Below are 19132 nucleotides of genomic sequence, written 5' to 3'. Positions count from 1 at the left end.
CCCAACATCGGGAACATTCTTCCCGCATCTAGCCTGTCCAGTCCAGTCATAATCTTATATGTTTCTATGAGATCCCCTCTCATCCTTCTAAACTCCAGTGTATAAAGGCCCAGTTGATCCAGTCTCTCCTCATATGTCAGTCCAGCCATCCCTGGAATCAGTCTGGTGGACCTCCGCTGCACTCCCTCAATAGCAAGAACGTTCTTCCACTACTGATGTCAGGCTAACCGGTCTATAATTCCCTGTTTTCTCTCTCCCTCCTTTTTTTTTAAAAAGTGGTGTTACATTAGCTACCCTCCAGTCCATAAGAACTGATCCAGAGTCGATAGACTGTTGGAAAATTATCACCATTGCATCCACTATTTCTAGGACCACTTCCTTAAGTACTCTGGGATGCAGACTATCAGACCCTGGGGATTTATCAGCCTTCAATCCCATCAATTTCCCTAACACAATTTCCTGACTAATAAGGATTTCCTTCAGTTCCTCCTTCTCGCTAGACCCTCGGTCCCCTAGTATTTCCGGAAGGTTATATGTGTCTTCCTTCGTGAAGACAGAACCAAAGTATTTGTTCAATTGGTCTGCCATTTCTTTGTTCCCCATTATAAATTCACTTGATTCTGACTGCACGGGACCTACATTCCTTCACTAATCTTTTTCTCTTCACATATCTATAGAAGTTTTTGCAGTCAGTTTTTATGTTCCCAGCAAGCTTCCTCTCATACTCTATTTCCCCCTCCTAATTACATAAAAAATAGGTGCAGGAATATGCCATTTGGCCCTTCGAGCCTGCACCACCATTCAATAAGATCATGGCTGATCATTCACCTCAGTACCCCTTTCCATACCCCTTGATCCTTTTAGCCGTAAGGGCCATATTTAATTCCCTCTTGAATATATCCAATGAACTGGCATCAATAGCTTTATGCGGTAGAGATTTCCACAGGTTAACAACTCTCTGAGTGAAGAAGTTTTTCCTCATCTCAGTCCCAAATGGCTCATCATTTGTCGTCCTCTGCTGAATTCTAAATTTCTCCCAGTCCTCAGGTTTACTGCTTTTTCTGGCCAATTTATATGCCTCTTCCTTGGATTTAACACTATCCCTAATTTCCCTTGTTAGCCACGGTTGCGCCACCTTCCCAGTTTTATTTTTACTCCAGACAGGGATGTACCATTGTTGAACACTAAATATATTTGATGCTAATATCTACAGCAGTGAATACACTTGCACTTTTATATCGTGCTGAAAGACTAAGGACTGTTACTTTGTACTGATGAAAAAATATGGGTGACGGCAAAGAAAAGATTAAAAAAAATAAACCAATTTTCACTACATAGTACCAAAACGTGAAAACAATAATATGGGGGAAAATTATTTAAATTGCAATCAACATGGAATTGAAAACCAAGCAAATCCTTTGCCAACAGGAAAAGCAATTTAAACATCACCTCAGAGAAGGATACATCTTGTATGCATGGGAAGGAAAAGCTACATGGATGATATCCCAGTCATCATGCCAATGACCTCTCAATATGTTCAAGGACCAATTCCTCGTGATTAAACAAGCCTTCATCCGACTCAGAGTGCATGCTAGACTGCCAGAAGGGGAGAGTTTGAATTTTTACAAAGGCCGGAAGATGAGTTGCCCTTTGGGTGGTTTAAGCCATTAAATATTTTGAATTCAGCATCAGGCATTTGCCCATTTCTAACAGACATCAGAGTTCCTCTGAGTGCCAAAGGTGAGCCAGATGTCAGTGGGGAAAACATATGGTTGGAGTCTTACCCAGGACAAGACCTAGCTGTTTCTTGGATACATGTATGCAAAAACAAAAATGACTAAGTACTCAGGAGTAAATGCTCATCTTTGGTGCTCCCGATGCAGAACCTTGCACACCAGGACCACGTATGGAGATTTTGTGTGTAGCCTGATTTGCAACCCCTGACACTCTGACAATGCAAATGGCCCTTAGCACCCTGCTTATCCTTGTCACCAATTCCATCCCTTGCCTCAGCCACTGTCTCAGGCTTAACCAGACTGTCTACAACCGTGGCATCCTAGTCGACCTCGAGCTGAACTTCCAATACCACAAAGACGACCTATTCCGACCTCCGTAACAGCACCCGCCTTGCACCTACCTCCGCTCATGCGCTACTAAAACCCTAATCAATGCCGTTATCAACTCGAGGATTGAGTATTCCAATGGTCATCTGGCAGGCATCTCATCCTCCAGCTTTTGTAAACATCAGCTCATGCAAAACTCTGCTGTTCATACCCTATGCTGCAACAAGTCCTGCTTACCCATCATCTCTGTCCTCGCTGACCTACATTAGCTCCCGGTTCCCCAACACCATCAATTTAAAATTCTCATCCTAATGTTTATATCCATTCAAAGCATTGTCCCTTGCTCTTTTTGTAACCTCCTCCAGCCCTACAATTCTTCTCCCTCGAACTCTATTTCTCTGACGAAGGCCTCTTGTACATCATCATAGACAACTGTGCCTAGGTCGAATGCTCCGGAGTTACATAGCAATAGGAGTATGCCATTCAGGCCCTCGAGCTTGTTCAGTTATTGAATGAGATCATGGCTGATCTGTATTCTAACTCCATCCACCCGCCTTGGCTCCATATCCTTTAATACCCTTGGCTAGCAAAAATCTATTGATCTCAAATTTAAAATTATTCATTGAGCTAGTGGGAGAGAGTTCTACACTTCTACCACACTTTGCATAAAGAAGTGTTTCCTAACTTTTCTCCTGAATGACCTGGCTCTGCTTTTAAAGTTATGAAAATGTTTCTCTATCTACCCCATTAATTCCTTTCAAAATCTGAACAGTTGCAATCAAATCACTCCTTAATTTTCTATATTCCAGGGAATACAAACCTAGTTTATGCAATTTCTCCTCATAATTTAATCCTTGGAGCCCTAGTAACATTCTGGTGAATCTGCGCTATACTGCTTCCATGGCCAATATATTCTTTCCAAGGTGTGGTGTCCAGAATTGTACATAATAGTCCAGATGTGGTCCAACCAGAGCTTTGTATAGCTGTAGTAAAACTTTCTCCCCTTTATATTCTTGGCCTCTGGATATAAAGGCTAACATTCCATTAGTGTTTCTGATTAATTTTTGTATCTGACTACTACATTTTAGTGATCTGTGTACATCAACCCCTAAATCTCTGTCTCCACAGTTCTGAGCTTTTCACTATTTGAAAAATACTTGGATCTATTGTTCTCAGATCCAAAATGGATTACCTCACACTTGCATGCATTGAAATCCAGCTTTGCCCACTCACTTAATTTATCAATGTCTCTTTGTAATTTCACTAAAAACAGATTATCTGGTTATTATCACATTGCTGTGTATGGGAGCTTGCTGTGTGCAAATTGGCTGCTGCGTTTCCTACATTACAACAGTGACTACACTTCATTCGCTGTACAGTGCTTTGGAATGTCCTGGGGTCATGAAAGGCGCTATATAGATGCAAGACTTTCTTTTTCCCATCTACACTATGCCACCAATCTTTGTGTCATCGGTAAACTTAGATATTTGGCTTGAAATTGTGTTATCCAAGTCATTAATAAATATAATGAATAGTTGAGGCCCAAGCAAAGACCCGTGTGGGACACACAAGTCACTTCCTTCCAATTTGAGGAGATACCCATTACCCCTAGTCTCTGATTTCTACTGCCTAATGAATTTCCTAACCTGGCCAATAATTTGCCTTCAATTCCATGAGATTTAATGTTAGCTCTTATGTGGAACTTTATCGAATGCCTTCTGAAAGTCCACATAAACTGCATACATAGACATTCCCCTGTCTACTACTTCAGTTATTTTCTAAACAAATTCTATTAGGTTCATTACACATGACCTATCCATGTTGGTTCTCTGATCAACTGAAAATTTGTGGTGTTCAGTCACTCTAGCTCTAGCAATTTCCCGACAACAGATGCTAGGCTAACTAATCTACAATTCCCTAGTTTCCCTCTCCCGCCATTCTTAAAAAACGGAGTGACCTGCGCAATTTTCCAATCTAAATGGGCGGTTCCTGAATCTAGAGAACTTTGGAAGATTATATAGTTAGGGCATCTGCAATCTGCTCACCGACTTCCTTTAAAACCCTGGGATGGAAACCATCTGGCCCTGGGGATTTGTCACTCTTTAGTGCCATTATTTTCTTCATTGCTGTTATTTTACTTACTGTTCGTGACCTTGATGTCAGTTTTGACCCTGAAATGAGCTTTTAACCCATATCCACACCATAACTAAGACCGCCTATTTCCACCTCCGTAACACTGCCCGTCTCCACCCTTGCCTCAGCTCATCCGCTGCTGAATTCCTCATCCATGCCTTTGTTAGCTCTAGACTTGACTATTCCAACATACTCCTGGCTGGCCTCTAACATTCTACCTTACGTAAACTAGAGGTGATCCAAAACTCGGTTGCCTGTGTCCCAACTCGTACTAAGTCCCGTTCATCCATCACTCCTGTGCTTTCTGACCTACATTGGTTTCCGGTTAAACGCCTTGATTTCGAAATTCTCATCCTTCTTTTCAAATCACTCCATGGCCTCGCCCCTCCCTAGCTGTAATCCCCCCCACCCCTGGCGAGATGTCTGCGCTCTTCTAATTCTGCCCTCTTGAGCATCCATTATAATTGCTCAATCATTGGTGACCATGTCTTCTGTTGCCTAGGCCCCAAGCTCTGGAACTCCCTGCCTAAACCTCTCCGCTTCTCTATCCTCCTTTAAGACGCTCCTTAAAACCTACCTCTTTGACCAAGCTTTGTCAACCGGCCTTAATTTCTCCTTATGTGGCTTGGTGTCAAATTTTTTATCTCATAATACTCCTATGAAGCGCCTTGGGACGTTTCACTACATTAAAGGCGCTACACAAATACAAGTTGTTGTTGCTAATTTTCTTGAGTCACTGTCCCCGATTCAATATTAGTTTCTTTGGGATTTCCAGCATTCTATCCTCGTCTACTGTAAATACTGACACAAAGTAATTATTCATCATGTCTGCCATTTCCTCTGTCATTGACAACATCACCACTTTCAGTTTTTAAGGGGCCAACATTGCTCCTGACCACCCTCTTTTTTCCTAATGTAACTGTAAAAACGTATTGATTTTGATATCCCTTGCAAGTTTTTTTTCATGCTCCCTTTTTGTAGCTATTATCTGTTTTGTGATCCTTTGCTGTTCTTTGTATCTTTCCCATTTGCCAGGATCTGTGCTATTTTTTGCATTTTTGTTTGCTTTTTCCTTTAGTTTTATGCTGTGCTTTACCTCTTTAGTTGTCCATGGCTGTTTTTTGTTAAGTAGAACTCTTGCCCCGCAGGGGTATAAACTGGTTCTGTATCATGTTAAATTCTTTTAAAAACTGATCTTTTGTTGTTTTACCCAGTAACAGATTTACCCAGTTTACTGTGGACAGTCTCTGCCTCATTCAGTTGAAGTCAGCCTTACCTAAATTTAGAATCTAAGTAGCTGTTTCACGTTTCTCCCTTTTAAATGCTACAGTGACGTTCCCTCGGGTTCAGTACAAGAACCACTGCTGTGTTTGGTATACATTAATGACTTAGACTTGGGGGTACAGGACACAATTTCGAAATTTGCAGATGACATAAAACTTGGAAGTGTAGTAAAAAGTGAGGAATACAGTAATAGATGTCAAGAGGACATAGACATGATAGATGAAATTCAACACAGAAAAGTGTGAGGCGATGCATTTTGGTAGGAAGAATGAGGCGAGCTAAATGGTACAATTTTAAAGGGGGTGCAAGAACAGATATTTAAAGGTGCAGGACAGGTTAACAAAGCAGATGATAAAGCATATAGGTTCCTGGACTTTATAAATTGAGGCATAGTGCACAAAAGCCAGGAAGTTATGCTAAACCCATATAAAACACTGGTTCTGACCCAGCTGTAGTATTGTGTCCAATTCTGGGCACCACACTTTAGGAAGGATATGAAGGCTTTGCAGAAGGTACAGAAGAGATTTACTCGAATGGTTCCAGAGAAGAGGGATTAAAGTTACAGTGATAGACTGGAGAAGCTGGGGTTGTTCTCCTGAGAGCAGAGAAGGCTAAGAGGAGATTTGATAGAGGTGTTTAAAATTATGAAGGGTCTCGATAGAGTAAATAAAGATAAACTGTTTCCAATGACTGAAGGGTCGATAACCAGAGGGCGTAGATTTAAAGTGATTGTCAAATGAACCAGAGAGGTGACATGATGGAAAGCTTTTTTATGCAACTAGTTGGAAGGATTTGGAATGCACTGCCTGAAAGTGGTGGGAAAAGATTCAATAGTAGCTTTCAAAAGGGAATTGGATAAATACTTGAAGGAGAAAAAAACGCAGGGATTTGGGAAAAGAGCCGAGGAGTGAGTCTAACTGAATTGCTCTTCGAAAGAACTGGTATAAACTTGATGGGCCGAATGGCCTCCTTTTATACTATACTATTATATGATTCTATGATTGTGGACAATAGTCCGGGAAGAGACTCAAGACACTTCTTCTGACAGTCGTGCTCCCAAATTCCCATATGTAATTACTGTGCATGAAGCTGCGTGGCATAATGCTAAAGAGAAAACGTTACTCCCTCAGAATTGATCTTAATACCATTTATGATTTGGTGAAGGAAATATGGATCAAGTGGCACCCATTAGGAACTATCATGCAGGTTGTGGACTACTCAACAGCAGCCAATAATGGGCAGTAAACACACCACCATCTCCTAAATGATGGGCTCCAGTGTTTTCTTATACACTGTTTAACACAAATTTCATTTCTTAAAGCACCTAATAAAGCAGGATGCATCGGATGGCTTCAAGCATAGCTGTATGAAATGCTTTGTTACGATTTTGGCACAATGACACAAACTTCCCAGTTATTCAGTTAAAACACCTGACTTTAGTAACTTGTGTAGCTTACTTTTAATTACATTTACATTAAGTTTAAACTACAACGGACAGATTTTCCATCAACAAAAATGCATATCCCTCAAAAGGTTATAGCTAACATACTATTTTGGTATTTAATGACCATGACATAAGTAAAGCAGCTGAAAACTTTCAGAGCCAAGTTCAATAAAGTACAATATCTATGTACCTTAAAGTGTTTCCTTATTAGTTAATGCAAGACCATTTTTGTCTGACTTTAGCAAAGTGACACGGTTTTAATATAGTAAACTTCTGAGTATCGGCACTGATTGCTACTCTGGTTTTGAATTTCCATTGACCCTTAAGCACAATAGAGCATTTAGTCACACTTTAGCTTGGGAAGAAGGTGACATCACATTTCTGCCATTTACTGGCGCCAGCCTCATAATGGGTAGTGAATGAGAAGCAAAAGGTTTCCTGCTGAGAACAATTCAATTAGGTTTTATTTTTCCAAATTATATGTCTTGACCCATGCTGGAATCTCTCCCACAAGCTCTGTGTTCAACCTCTTCATTATTCACTACCCTGATTTGTTTTTACAATTAATCTGATGGGTAAACATTGACTGGGCCTCCAAATAACCACTTACCTCTGGGAAGCAAGCCAATTAATTTTTAAATTTTTATATCACAGGAAAATATATTAAATTAAAACAAAGATTAAAATTAAAACATTCGTTTTAAATCAGCATGGTGTACTGTGCCAGTTCCCTTTTTATAACATGCATGGTGTCATTTACACATTTTCCCACAGAAATGTGGATCCTTTGTTTTGTATTGTTTCATCCTGAATGTTAACTAAAAGGAATGTATGAGCTATAAAAAGCACAAATTGGGCTGCCTGATGGTTTAGTGATTTCATTGCATGGGGTGATACTGCAGCATGTGTTCAGCTACCAATCTCAGCCAGGGCCTATTGAGAGTTCTACAATTGGCCTCAGCGTCCCCAAGGAAGGGGGAGGAGATAAATGGCAGTGTTCCCACTGCTGATCACAACCCAACAAACTCTGTTTGGAACTATACACATGGAAATCTGGCAAAATACTGGCTCAGGCCTGGCCCTCCATCCTTGAATAAATTATTGACACTCACATTATGAATGGTCTCTTGTACAAGGTATCAGAGAGTTTATAATACCAATGGAACCAGTAGCAGTCAGGGTTTCAGGCCAGGAGAACACACTTATCGCGGCCACCCCGCACTCCCACCCCCCCAATCCCAGTCTGAAAATATTGATGCTAAATTGTAATGCCTCTTTGCTGTCTAGGTTGAGATAGCTGGATGAGAACGAGGTGACGATCCTGTAAGAAAATTGATTTTTAAAAAAGGTTGGGTACAACTAATAAAAAAGGTACTGATTGAGAATCTTGCTGCAGCAAGATTAAGAGCCTACCGGATATTAAGCTGCCACTGTGAAACAAAAGCCAATATTCAGAACAAGTACACACTTTCCATAACTTTTTTTTCTCCCAGAAATCATAAACTGAACATTTTACATATCCCCATCTCATTAGTTTCTTATAACGGGATGTCATTTACAAAAGTACTTTTTTTTAAAATACAAGTGACAAATTTGAGAAACATCTGCCACTAGTTGCATAGTAAAGAATAATTCATTTAAGTTAACATTTTCCCAACTGAGCGTGCATGTGTTTATATATTAAAAACCTTTGGATCTTGGATCCCATAGACCAGATGGGAAAAATATATTGGCTTTTGGCACCATGACAGTTTCAGTTTGGTGCCAATTTATGATAAACTATACTGTTATAGTAAGTGTTGCTGACTCTGTTGCTGTTCCAGTTTACATACAATATAACAAGGTTAAAAGATGCAGGGTTGGAAATTCCTTTATGCCCTATTTTGGGCTTGAACTCTATAGTAGCCCCAGGCCCGCCTGAAATTGGGCTTTATTATTATTGGACAGCTTGCCCATTTTATAAAGATGAATGTCAGGCCGCTTACCTCACCGGCAGTGACCTGAAGCAAAGTCACAGGAAAATGGAAGCGGAGCAATCGTGAGCCAGCAGCACTCCTGCTCTTCCTGGCCTTACATCAATCATACATTTTTTTTGTCATTTTGGTCACAACCATTTGTTAGGCCCCATCCACGCCCGGAAAACCCAAATGAAATATGGGGTGTAATGCCTGCTTTAGGAGACCGCCCCAGGCAACTTAAAATTGGCCTGATTCAATACTGGGTTGGATATCTTCCAGATGTCCTTGAGACGCAGCACATTGGTCCCCAAAATTGGCCCTCCTTGCGCCCGTAAAACAGTTGCAATGTGGTCCAATTTCTACCGTGCAATTTGAGGGATAAACATGTTTAGTTGCTGTTTACTCCATTCTAATGTTTTGTTGTATGTCCCATTTACAAACACAGCACTCAGCTAAATGGTTCACAAACTATATTACTCCTGCATGAAATTAATACCCACCTGCCCTTAGCCTTGGCCTCTGGTAAAGGGGTATAACTTCTGAGGTCTTCTGCCTGGTTTCCAGTCCAACTAAACAATGCTTGCTGCCTGGAGGTACAAGGTCTATCATTAAGTTCAGTGCTGCTCACTTCTAGCCCTTTAATGAACACCCCTGTGTTTCCACGCCTTGCAGGTTCACTAAAGGTTCTTTGACATGAATTGTACCTGAAGGTATCATTGGATGAAAAGTCAAAGCTCTGTGCTTTCCGTAATAGCTTTTTCAGATTCTGGGAATCTGGCGTTGAGAGACATCTGGACTGTAGATGAGAAGAATCAACATTACTATCACAGTTGGATTCTTCATCAGAGATACTGTGCAATAGTCTATGAGCATCTGGTGTTGACGTATGAACAGAAGCACAAGCTCTCCCTGCTCCCATTTTATCAAAGCCTTGGAAACGGGGAGTAGAGTTTTTACTGAGAATGACTTCAGGTACAAAAACATCCTCATTATTTACAGTCCCATAACAACTGCCTGAAGACCGTGGTGAGAGTTTGTCTTTCTGCCACACACCACAATGTGTTGATCTGTTACTCAGAGAATAAATACTACTGGTTGAGCTTGCAATACCCCTTTCACACTGTAATCTTTGCTCCATACCATCTGAATGCCTCCTGTGTCCCATGTTAACACTCTCATTCCTCATACCATCAAAATCAGAAAGCCTATGGTCTGAAGGTAATGACTTTCTTGTCCGCAATGCAGCTTCTAGCTTCTTTTCAAAGATGAGCTTTGTCTCTTGGCATTTGGACCAAGCAAACTTCCACTGTTTCATTCCCTTCTCATTTTTTAATTCACATGCCAATTCCTTCATTTCTTGAAACTTTGCATCTGGAATTTTAGGATGCTGACGATGATGATTTTCCAGATATTTCACAACAGGCCCACAGCGCTCTGGCGAACTGCAGTCATCCATGCTGATGCACGCAAGGTGCCGCATACCTTCTAGGGCCCACTCATAAGCCTGTAATAAAGACAAACCAGCTTAGCAACCAAATTGGTAAAAATAAATTCCAACATTTTTCAAGATTAAGGTTTGGGTCACCGAAAAAGAGAAAGTACAAAAGAGCTGTTGCACAAAATATATTTGGGGAAAAGGACTTCTAAAACGAGCAAAAAAAATACTGACTTTTAGCACCGTTAGTGATAGACTCAAAGTAAACCCAGCGGTTATTGGAGTAAATAACCATGATAAAAGGTTATCCTATTCTGTTTATATATCACAGGCTTGAGACAGAGATGATGAATTTTCTATTCACAAACTGCTGAATAATTTCTTTTTTAATACAGTACTCACTATATACTGTAATGATCCAGATATTTTGTAGTTGTAGATAAATACACTTAAATTTATTATACTAATAATCCACAACAAACAGTCTGTTTTCGCAGCTCACAGTGACGATGCTTACTTTTCCTCTGGCAAACAATTCTCAAGATCTTGGTTCCCTGAGACTCAAACATGACCTCCTCCAAGGGCAGATGTGAACCAACTGTGACATACCAGCTGTTTTACACTAGCTATGCTGAGTTGCCGAAATAACTCAATTGCCTACAAGCTAAATGTCATTCATCATGCCAAGATTACACAGTGTAATAGTACCAAACATAAGTGCTTCACTCAGGCTCCATTTGTCAAACGTAACACTGATGTAAGTAATATAAAAACCTATTTACACACAATAATTAATAGGTATCCAACAAACCAGCATAGTTCAAGGAACAAAGAATATAATTCCTGTTATGCTTAATGCATATCACTAGCTAATCTGAGGTCTAAATTTTCCAAATGTATTAACCTATTTAAGAAACTCTTATTTTCTGTTTTATAAAAAGGAATAAAAATCTTCATCAGCCCAACGTATTCAATATATTTTTATTAGTGAGACTAAAATGGTATGCTCTTAACAGAATTTAAGGCAATTTCATCTGTGTCTGAAATGATGATTGCCTTCTCTCATTGCTGGCTATAAGGTTCCCATGTGGAATGAGTTTGGGAAGCCTCAATCCAGTTCCCAAAAAACATGCGCTAACAGCTCATTTTGAAGAAATTCATAGTAAATTGCTAATCATATCGTAAAAGCTGCTGGTGTGGAAGGTTGACAAAATTATGCTGATACAGTAAAAGTGCTTTTTGGATTGTCAAATTACTGGACAGAATTGAAAGATTTATTTTGCACCTGACCCAGGAATGTTTAATGCTGACAATAGATGGCAAAAGAAAGAAGCTGTTCCATCACCATGATCAGTGCAAAAATTCAACAAAATCAAAATAAGAATTTGAGCCAAAACATGTGAAGAATAAGGCTGATTAATGTCTAATTCTTCTTTGAATATTAAGAATTGCCTTGCGCACAAATTATTAGTGAAAAAGCTACTAATTCAGTTTTTCTTCAGGGTTAGAATCCCTCTTAAAATGTATTTATGTTTTGCTGCCTTCCTCTTTCTATTGATCTTCCTGCACTATCCAAGGCTAAGCTAGCCTATTCCCGCACCAATACCATTATGTTTTCTTCATTTTTCTTCTCAGTGTTAAAACTTGGCCTCTACTAGGCAATTCCCCATGGCAATCACTGAGAATGGGAGCTCAGCATGCAATAAACCCAGCCATGGAATAAGTGGAACGCATAGAGAAAGTTTTAGCTGATCAAGTGGTACAAAATTGATCAGTTATTTTAATTGAGTCGCCTGGTGTACCAATAAATTGCCCCAGGTCAATCTTACTCAGATTTAAAGACATGATTCCATTAGTTCAGCTGAGTCATCTTTAGAAGATAGACAGGCACTTCCCCACAGGCAGGAAAAACTGAAGTGAATTCTGCTCCTTTGGATTTTGCAGCAGCTGTACTAAGATTGGCACTAGAATCGGCCTGGGAACTGGCAGATCTCAATTGAGGGATGGTGCAAGATAAGAGAAATAAAAACACATTTTTTTTAAGGGGAGGAGCAGGGAGAACAGGACTTTCAATTATTCAAACATGAACTAGGAAAGATCATTGGTAAAAGCCATGATCAGCAACATGGTATTTTTTAGATAAAAGTACATAGCATCTACACAGCACAGAAACAGGCCTTCGGCCCAACTCGTCTGTCGTGGTGTTTGGCCTCCACACAAGCTTAATGATTATCTTTTCCCACCCTGCCCCCATATCCCTCTATTCCCTTTCCCCTTGTGTATGCATCCAGTCTCCTCTTAAATGTATCAATGCTATCTACTTCAACCACTCCATGTGGTACGATTTCCACATTCTCATCACTCTGTGTAAAGAAATTCCTCCTAAATGTTTTATTTTAACTGTTACTAGCTATCTTATATTTATGCCCCCTTGTTCTGGACTCACTACAAGTGGAAACGTCTTGCACTCTATCAAAGCCCTTTGTCATGAGTTTTTGCACAACAGTAACTGCAAGCAAGACTTAAAACCTTTCCAATAAGGATTTACGTGATGGTGAATTTTGTCGATCTGTACAAATTCCCTTAAATGTCTCATATTTATGAAGCTATGATTATGTGTCTGAGGTCAGAACACGGAAATGTTTTGTTACATTGAGCTGTTCTATGTGTCTTTTCTGTAACGGCTACCAATTCATATTAGGCAAAAAGTGACAAATGTTAATAGGCTCATGTTCCACCATTCTGTGATACAGCACTGTTATGACGTTAGCAGTACAGAATATTGCTTGTTAGCTTGTGCTGATGATTGCACCCCATGTTGTTGCACTTATTAACAACAAGCCTATTTCACACTGCTCATGATTGTATCAATAGTGATATCCTGCGGAAAGAACAATGAAAAGTAGTGTTTTTAAAAGTCACTGACATACCGTAGATTGTTCGACTGTATACAGAAAACCTACAATCTTCTATTTTGTGAAGGTGGGCGTGCTGTGATGATACAAGATGACATGATCCCCTTGCAGCATATGCAAGTCATGGGCTGAGTTTTAAATGTCTCTGCTGAGCATTTACTAACAGACCATTTAGGAGACTTGGTGGCACACTGTTTCATTGCTAGGAGCACTATATGAATCCAATTCAGACTAATGGGAGGAAAGTCTCTCTGCTCTAAAATGTGAGACGGTTCGATGAAATTTAATTTGGTCAGTCTCAATCTAAATCTTAATGGATACGTGGCCACAGCACAAACTGCCCATTATTTGGTACTAAGGTAATGATCTTACTCAGAGGCAAATGTCACTGGAAGAAGAAAATGTCACTGTATTGGAGCAGTAAGGCACGCTTTTCTTAATTTGTGGTCAATTTATATTGCAGGGGCATATTAAGGAAGCTGCAACGAACAGCTTAACCATGGTATACAAAACATGGAAATTCGTGAGTACAGTATGTTGAATGCTCTGGTACTGATGCTCTTCACCTCGAAAATATTAACCAAAAAACTAGCAAAAAGCAGTACAACCACTATCGTACTTGATACAGTGGTTGAGATGGCGCTGCCATTATATATCCTCTGTAACTTAATTATAGTGGTCACTTATTACAAGGGAGCCCGTCAGATTGTTCAGCTTTCTGCGGCACAGCTAAAATGACCACAAGACAAGCAAGTTCCAAAAGTTCTAAGTAACATATACACTTCAGCATGAATGAACAAAAAAAGCGTATGAAGTAATATTTGAATACTCAAGACACACTTGTCCACATTTTTGACAGCCATTACCTCAAGAAAATAATCATTAATGGAAATTTTGACCCGGCTTTCATTTCTTCTACCCCTATCTCCTATGGACTGGAGGGTAGCTAATGTAACACCACTTTTTAAAAAAGGGGGAAGAGAGAAAACGGGTAATTATAGACTGATTAGCCTGACATCAGTAGTGAGGAAAATGTTGGAATCAATCATTAAGGATAAAATAGCAGCGCATTTGGAAAGCAGTGACAGGATTGGACCGTCAGCATGGATTTATGAAAGGGAAATCATGCTTGACAAATCTTCTGGAATTTTTTGAGGATGTAACTAGCAGAGTGGACAAGGGAGAACCAGTGGGTGTGGTGTATTTGGACTTTCAAAAGGCTTTTGACAAGGTCTCGCACAAGAGATTGTGGTGTGCAAAATCAAAGCGCATGGCATTGGGGGTAATGTACTGACGTGGATAGAGAACTGGTTGGCAGACAGGAAGCAGAGAGTCTGGATAAACGGGTCCTTTTCAGAATGGCAGACAGTGACTAGTGGAGTGCCGCAGGGCTCAGTGCTGGGACCTCAGCTCTTTACAATATACATTAACGATTCAGATGAAGGAATTGAGTGTAATATCTCCAAGTTTGTGGATGACACTAAACTAGGTGGCGGTGTGAGCTGTGAGGGGGAAGCTAAGAGGCTGCAGGGTGACTTGGACAGGTTAGATGAGTGGGCAAATGCATGGCAGATGCAGAATAATATGAATAAATGTGAGGTTATCCATTTTGGGGGCAAAAACACGAAGACAGAATATTATCTGGATGGCGGCAGATTAGGAAAAGGGGAGGTGCAACGAGACCTGGGTGTCATGGTTCATCAGTGACTGAAAGTGGGCATGCAGGTACTGCAGGCGGTGAAGAAGGCAAATGGTATGTTGGCCTTCATAGCTAGGGGATTTGAGTATAGGAGCAGGGAGGTCTTACTGCAGTTGTACAGGGCCTTTAGTGAGGCCTCACCTGGAATATTGTGTTCAGTTTTGGTCTCCTAATCTGAGGAAGGACGTTCTTGCTATTGAGGGAGTGCAGCGAAGGTTCACCAGACAGATTCCAGGAATGGCTGGACTGTCATATGAGGAGAGACTGGATCAACTAGGCCTTTATTCACTGGAGTTTAGAAGGATGAGAGGGGATTTCATTGAAACGTATAAGATTCTGACAGGACTGGACAGGTTAGATGTGGGAAGAATGTTCCCGATGTTGGGAAAGTCCAGAACCAGGGGGACATGGTCTTAGGATAAGGAGTAGGCCATTTAGGACTGAGATGAGGAGAAACTTCTTCGCTCAGAGAGTTGTTAACCTATGGAATTCCCTGCCGCAGAGAGTTGTTGATGCCAGTTCATTGGGTATATTCAAGAGGGAGTTAGATATGGCCCTTACGGCCAAGGGGATCAAGGGGTATGGAGAGAAAGCAGGAAAGGAGTACTGAGGGAATGATCAGCCATGATCTTATTGAATGGCGGTGCTGGCTCGAAGGGCCGAATGGCCTACTCCTGCACCTATTTTCTATGTTTCTATCTCAGTTCATCTGCCACTGAAATCCTCATCATATCTTTGCTAACTTCAGAATCAATTACTCCAAAACACTCTTGGCCAGCCTCCTAATCTCCAACCCACGTAAGCTTCAGCTCATCAAAATTGCTTCTGCCCGAATCCTATCGTGCACCGTGTCCTGCTCGCGCATCATCTGTCCTGGCTGACCTACATTGATTTCCAGTTCCCTATCGATCATCTCAAATGTAAAATTCTCATTCTGTTTAAATCCATCCAGGCCCCTCCCAATCTCTAATTGTCCCAACCCCAAAGATTTCCCCCTATCCCCTACACCTCCGAATTCTCTGATCCTCTGATTCCAGTCTTTTATGTAACCCTCCCACTCCCTTTTCTCCAACTTTGGCAGCAATGCCTTCAGTTGCCTCGGCCTCAGGCTGTGAAATTACTTCTCAAAATCTTCTGCACCTCCAAGTCTCTTTTCTTCAACAATCTCCTTAAAAGATACCTCTTTGACCAAGCTTTTTGTCCCCCATCCAGAACTTATTTTCTTTGGGCCCAAGTTTCGAGCCGCGCCTAGAACGGCGCAGTCCCGACCTGGACGACTGTTTTTTGCGCCACAAAGTGCGCCTAAAAAAAACTTCCAGATTCTCCAGCTCCCTGCAGGTCGGCGCAGCGCAGCACGAGCTTTAGGGGGCGGAGCCAGGTCCCTGCGCTGAAAACAGTGCCGGGACCTCTGCACATGCGCGCTACAGTGGGCGCGCATGTGCAGTAGCTCCAGGCGCCCAAAACTGTGTGGGAGGGGCCGAAGCACGCAGCCCCTAGCCCTGACCGAATGGCCTCACTGTGGCTACGTGAATAAGGCTCCTCCCACGCCCAGCTCCTGCTTCCTCTCGACCCGACTCGACTCCCACTTCCCGCCCCCGGACCGGACCAGACACGACGCGACTCCCGTTTCCCCCCCCACCACCGGATCCGACCCGACTCCCGCTCCCCCCCCCCCCCCGCACTGGACCCGACCCGACTCCCACTTCCTCCCCACCCCCGGACCGGGCCCGACACAGACCCGACTCCCGCTTCCCCCACCCCCGGACTGGACCCGACCTGACTTCCCTCTCCCTGACCTGACCTCCCTCTCCCTCCCTACCCCCGACCTGAACCGAACCGACCTCCCTCCCACCACCTCCCCGACCCGACCCGCGCTCCCGACCCGCGATCCCGACCCGACCCAACACCACCTACCTGTAAATCTGGTGCTGGGGACGGGCCCTGCCCGAAGTCTCGGGCCCGACCCGTTCAGCCTCCCTCCCCATTCTCCTTTCCCCCCCCCAATCTCCTTTCCCCCCCTCTCCTTTCCTCCCCCCTCCCCCTGCTCCTCCGCCCCTTCCTCCTCTTTCCCCCTCCCCCTTCTCCCCCTCCCCCTCTCCTCCTCCCCCCTCCCTACATCTGCTCCCCCCCTCTCTCCCTCTACCCCCTCCTCTCGCTGTCAGAAACACAGACACTGACAGACAGAGAATGAGAGACACACACAGACAGACAGACAAACAGAGAGATAGAGACACTGACAGAGACACATCCCAGCACGCTGTTGGAGGGCTCCCGGTGCTGCAGTCGGTAAGTAGAAAATGTTTTATTTATTGATTTTGGAAAAAAAAAATATAATTTTTTTTGATTGATTTATTGGTTGATTTATTGATGTTTTTATCATTTATTATTGATGATGGCTCTTTATTTGTAAAACTGAAGTGGTTAATGTTTGTAAACTTCCCTTTAAACCCCCCCCCCCCACCATTCCCTACGCCTGATTTTCTAAAGTGTAGACAAGGTTTTTTCGAGCGTACAAAAATCTTCACTTACTCCATTCTAAGTTAGTTTGGAGTAAGTTTTCACTGACGAAACTTTGAAAACAGGCGTAAGTGGCCGGACACGCCCCCTTTTGAAAAAAAAATTCTGTTCCAAAGTGAAACTGTTCTAACTGACTAGAACTGGAGCAAACTAAATGGCGAGAATTCTGATTTCTAAGATACTCCGTTCTACACCAGTTGCTCCAAAAAATCAGGAGCAAATCATGGCGAAACTTGGGGCCTTTGTATGGTCATCAGTTTTTCCTTACACACTTTGGGGCATTTTTCTACATTAAAGGCACGATATTAATTTGAAGATGTGTGGAAAATATATAAATCTGGGATGCTGGGTGGATGACTTAATACCTGAAACTATGTTACGATATCTAATTAATTTGTAAAATTACATTTTCAAGTGCATAGCTGCAAAATACTGCAGATGCTGGAAATCTTAAATGTAAACATAAATGGCTGGAAATACTTAGGTCAGGCAGCATCTATGGAGAGAGAAACAGAGTTAACGATTCAGATCGATGACCAGGTCAAAGCAAAGGTCATCGACTTGAAACTTTAACTCTGTTTCTCTCTCCATAGATGCTAACTGACCTGCTGAGTAAATAACATAAGAAATAGGAGCAGGAAAAGGCCATTTTGCCCCTCGAGCCTGCTCTGCCATTCAATAAGATCATGGCTGATCTGGTCATGGACTCAGCTCCACTTCCCTGCCCGTTCCCCATAACCCTTTATTCCCTTATCTCTCAAAACTCTGTTTATCTCCACCTTAAATATATTGGGCAGAGAATTACATAGATTTACAACCCTCAGAGAAGAAATTCCTCCTTATATCAGTTTTAAATGGGCGGCCCCCCTTATTCTGACACTATGTCCATTAATTTTAGTTTCCCCTATGAGTGGAAATATCCTCTCTGCATCTACCTTGTCAAGCCCCCTCATTATCTTATGTGTTTCAATAAGATCACCTCTCATTCTTCTGAACTCCAATGTGTATAGGCCCAACCTACTCAACCTATCTTCATAAGTCAACCCCCTCATCTCCGGAATCAACCTAGTGAACCTTCTCTGAACAGCCTCCAATGCAAGTATATCCTTCCTTAAATACAGTATTTCCAGCATTTTCTGTTTTTAATGCTATACGCAAGCTGATTTTGATTCCAGAAACATTTAAATATGTCCATTTGGCTGTTTATTACAATTGTCCATCACAAGGAATATACAGAAATAAAATTTATCCTGAAACACAAATTAACACATTGAGTATTTCTGTCTTCCTTAACCTCCAAAGCATAAAGTAAACCTCCATTTGATTTTTCATGAATAAAAGGTAATAGAGTTGACCTTTATAATAAAAATGAACGTGTGATACAGAAGCTCGAAGCTTTTCAAGCTGTGACAGATGTAGACTTTCCCCCCTTAGGCATGTGTTGCAGCTTTCTTTCACAAGTTGTAAAGAAATTGATCACACCCTAATAATCATGTTAGGAATGCAAAGAGAAATCCATGAATTCAGCAGCTGTCAAGAGCCAAATCCAATCCGCTGTATTTAATGTATATTGTTTTCAAAGCTGAAGTGCCAAGTATGTCACCAAACACTTTCTCCAAAATTTTTAGTCAAAACCAAACGTTTGATCCCTTTCCTTTTTCATTTAATTATAATTTACCCGAGG

General features: G+C 41.7%; 1 protein-coding gene across 8 annotated transcripts in view; it reads right to left on the bottom strand.

Annotated features, from left to right (window-relative positions):
• Positions 1–19132, bottom strand: part of plekhg4 (pleckstrin homology domain containing, family G (with RhoGef domain) member 4) — a 447922-nt gene that overhangs the window by 61712 nt on the left and 367078 nt on the right. For 7 of the 8 annotated variants that reach the window (XM_070897923.1, XM_070897924.1, XM_070897919.1 and 4 more), the window contains one exon: positions 9383–10386. In XM_070897923.1, coding sequence (XP_070754024.1) covers positions 9383–10386 — 1004 coding nt within the window. The remainder of the gene's footprint in view (positions 1–9382; positions 10387–19132) is intronic. The other variant, XM_070897926.1, reaches the window with a different exon arrangement.

This window comes from Pristiophorus japonicus, chromosome 13 (assembly GCF_044704955.1).
Source record: "Pristiophorus japonicus isolate sPriJap1 chromosome 13, sPriJap1.hap1, whole genome shotgun sequence".
NCBI classification, from domain to species: domain Eukaryota; kingdom Metazoa; phylum Chordata; class Chondrichthyes; family Pristiophoridae; genus Pristiophorus; species Pristiophorus japonicus.
This window is presented reverse-complemented; position numbering and strand designations above follow the sequence as displayed.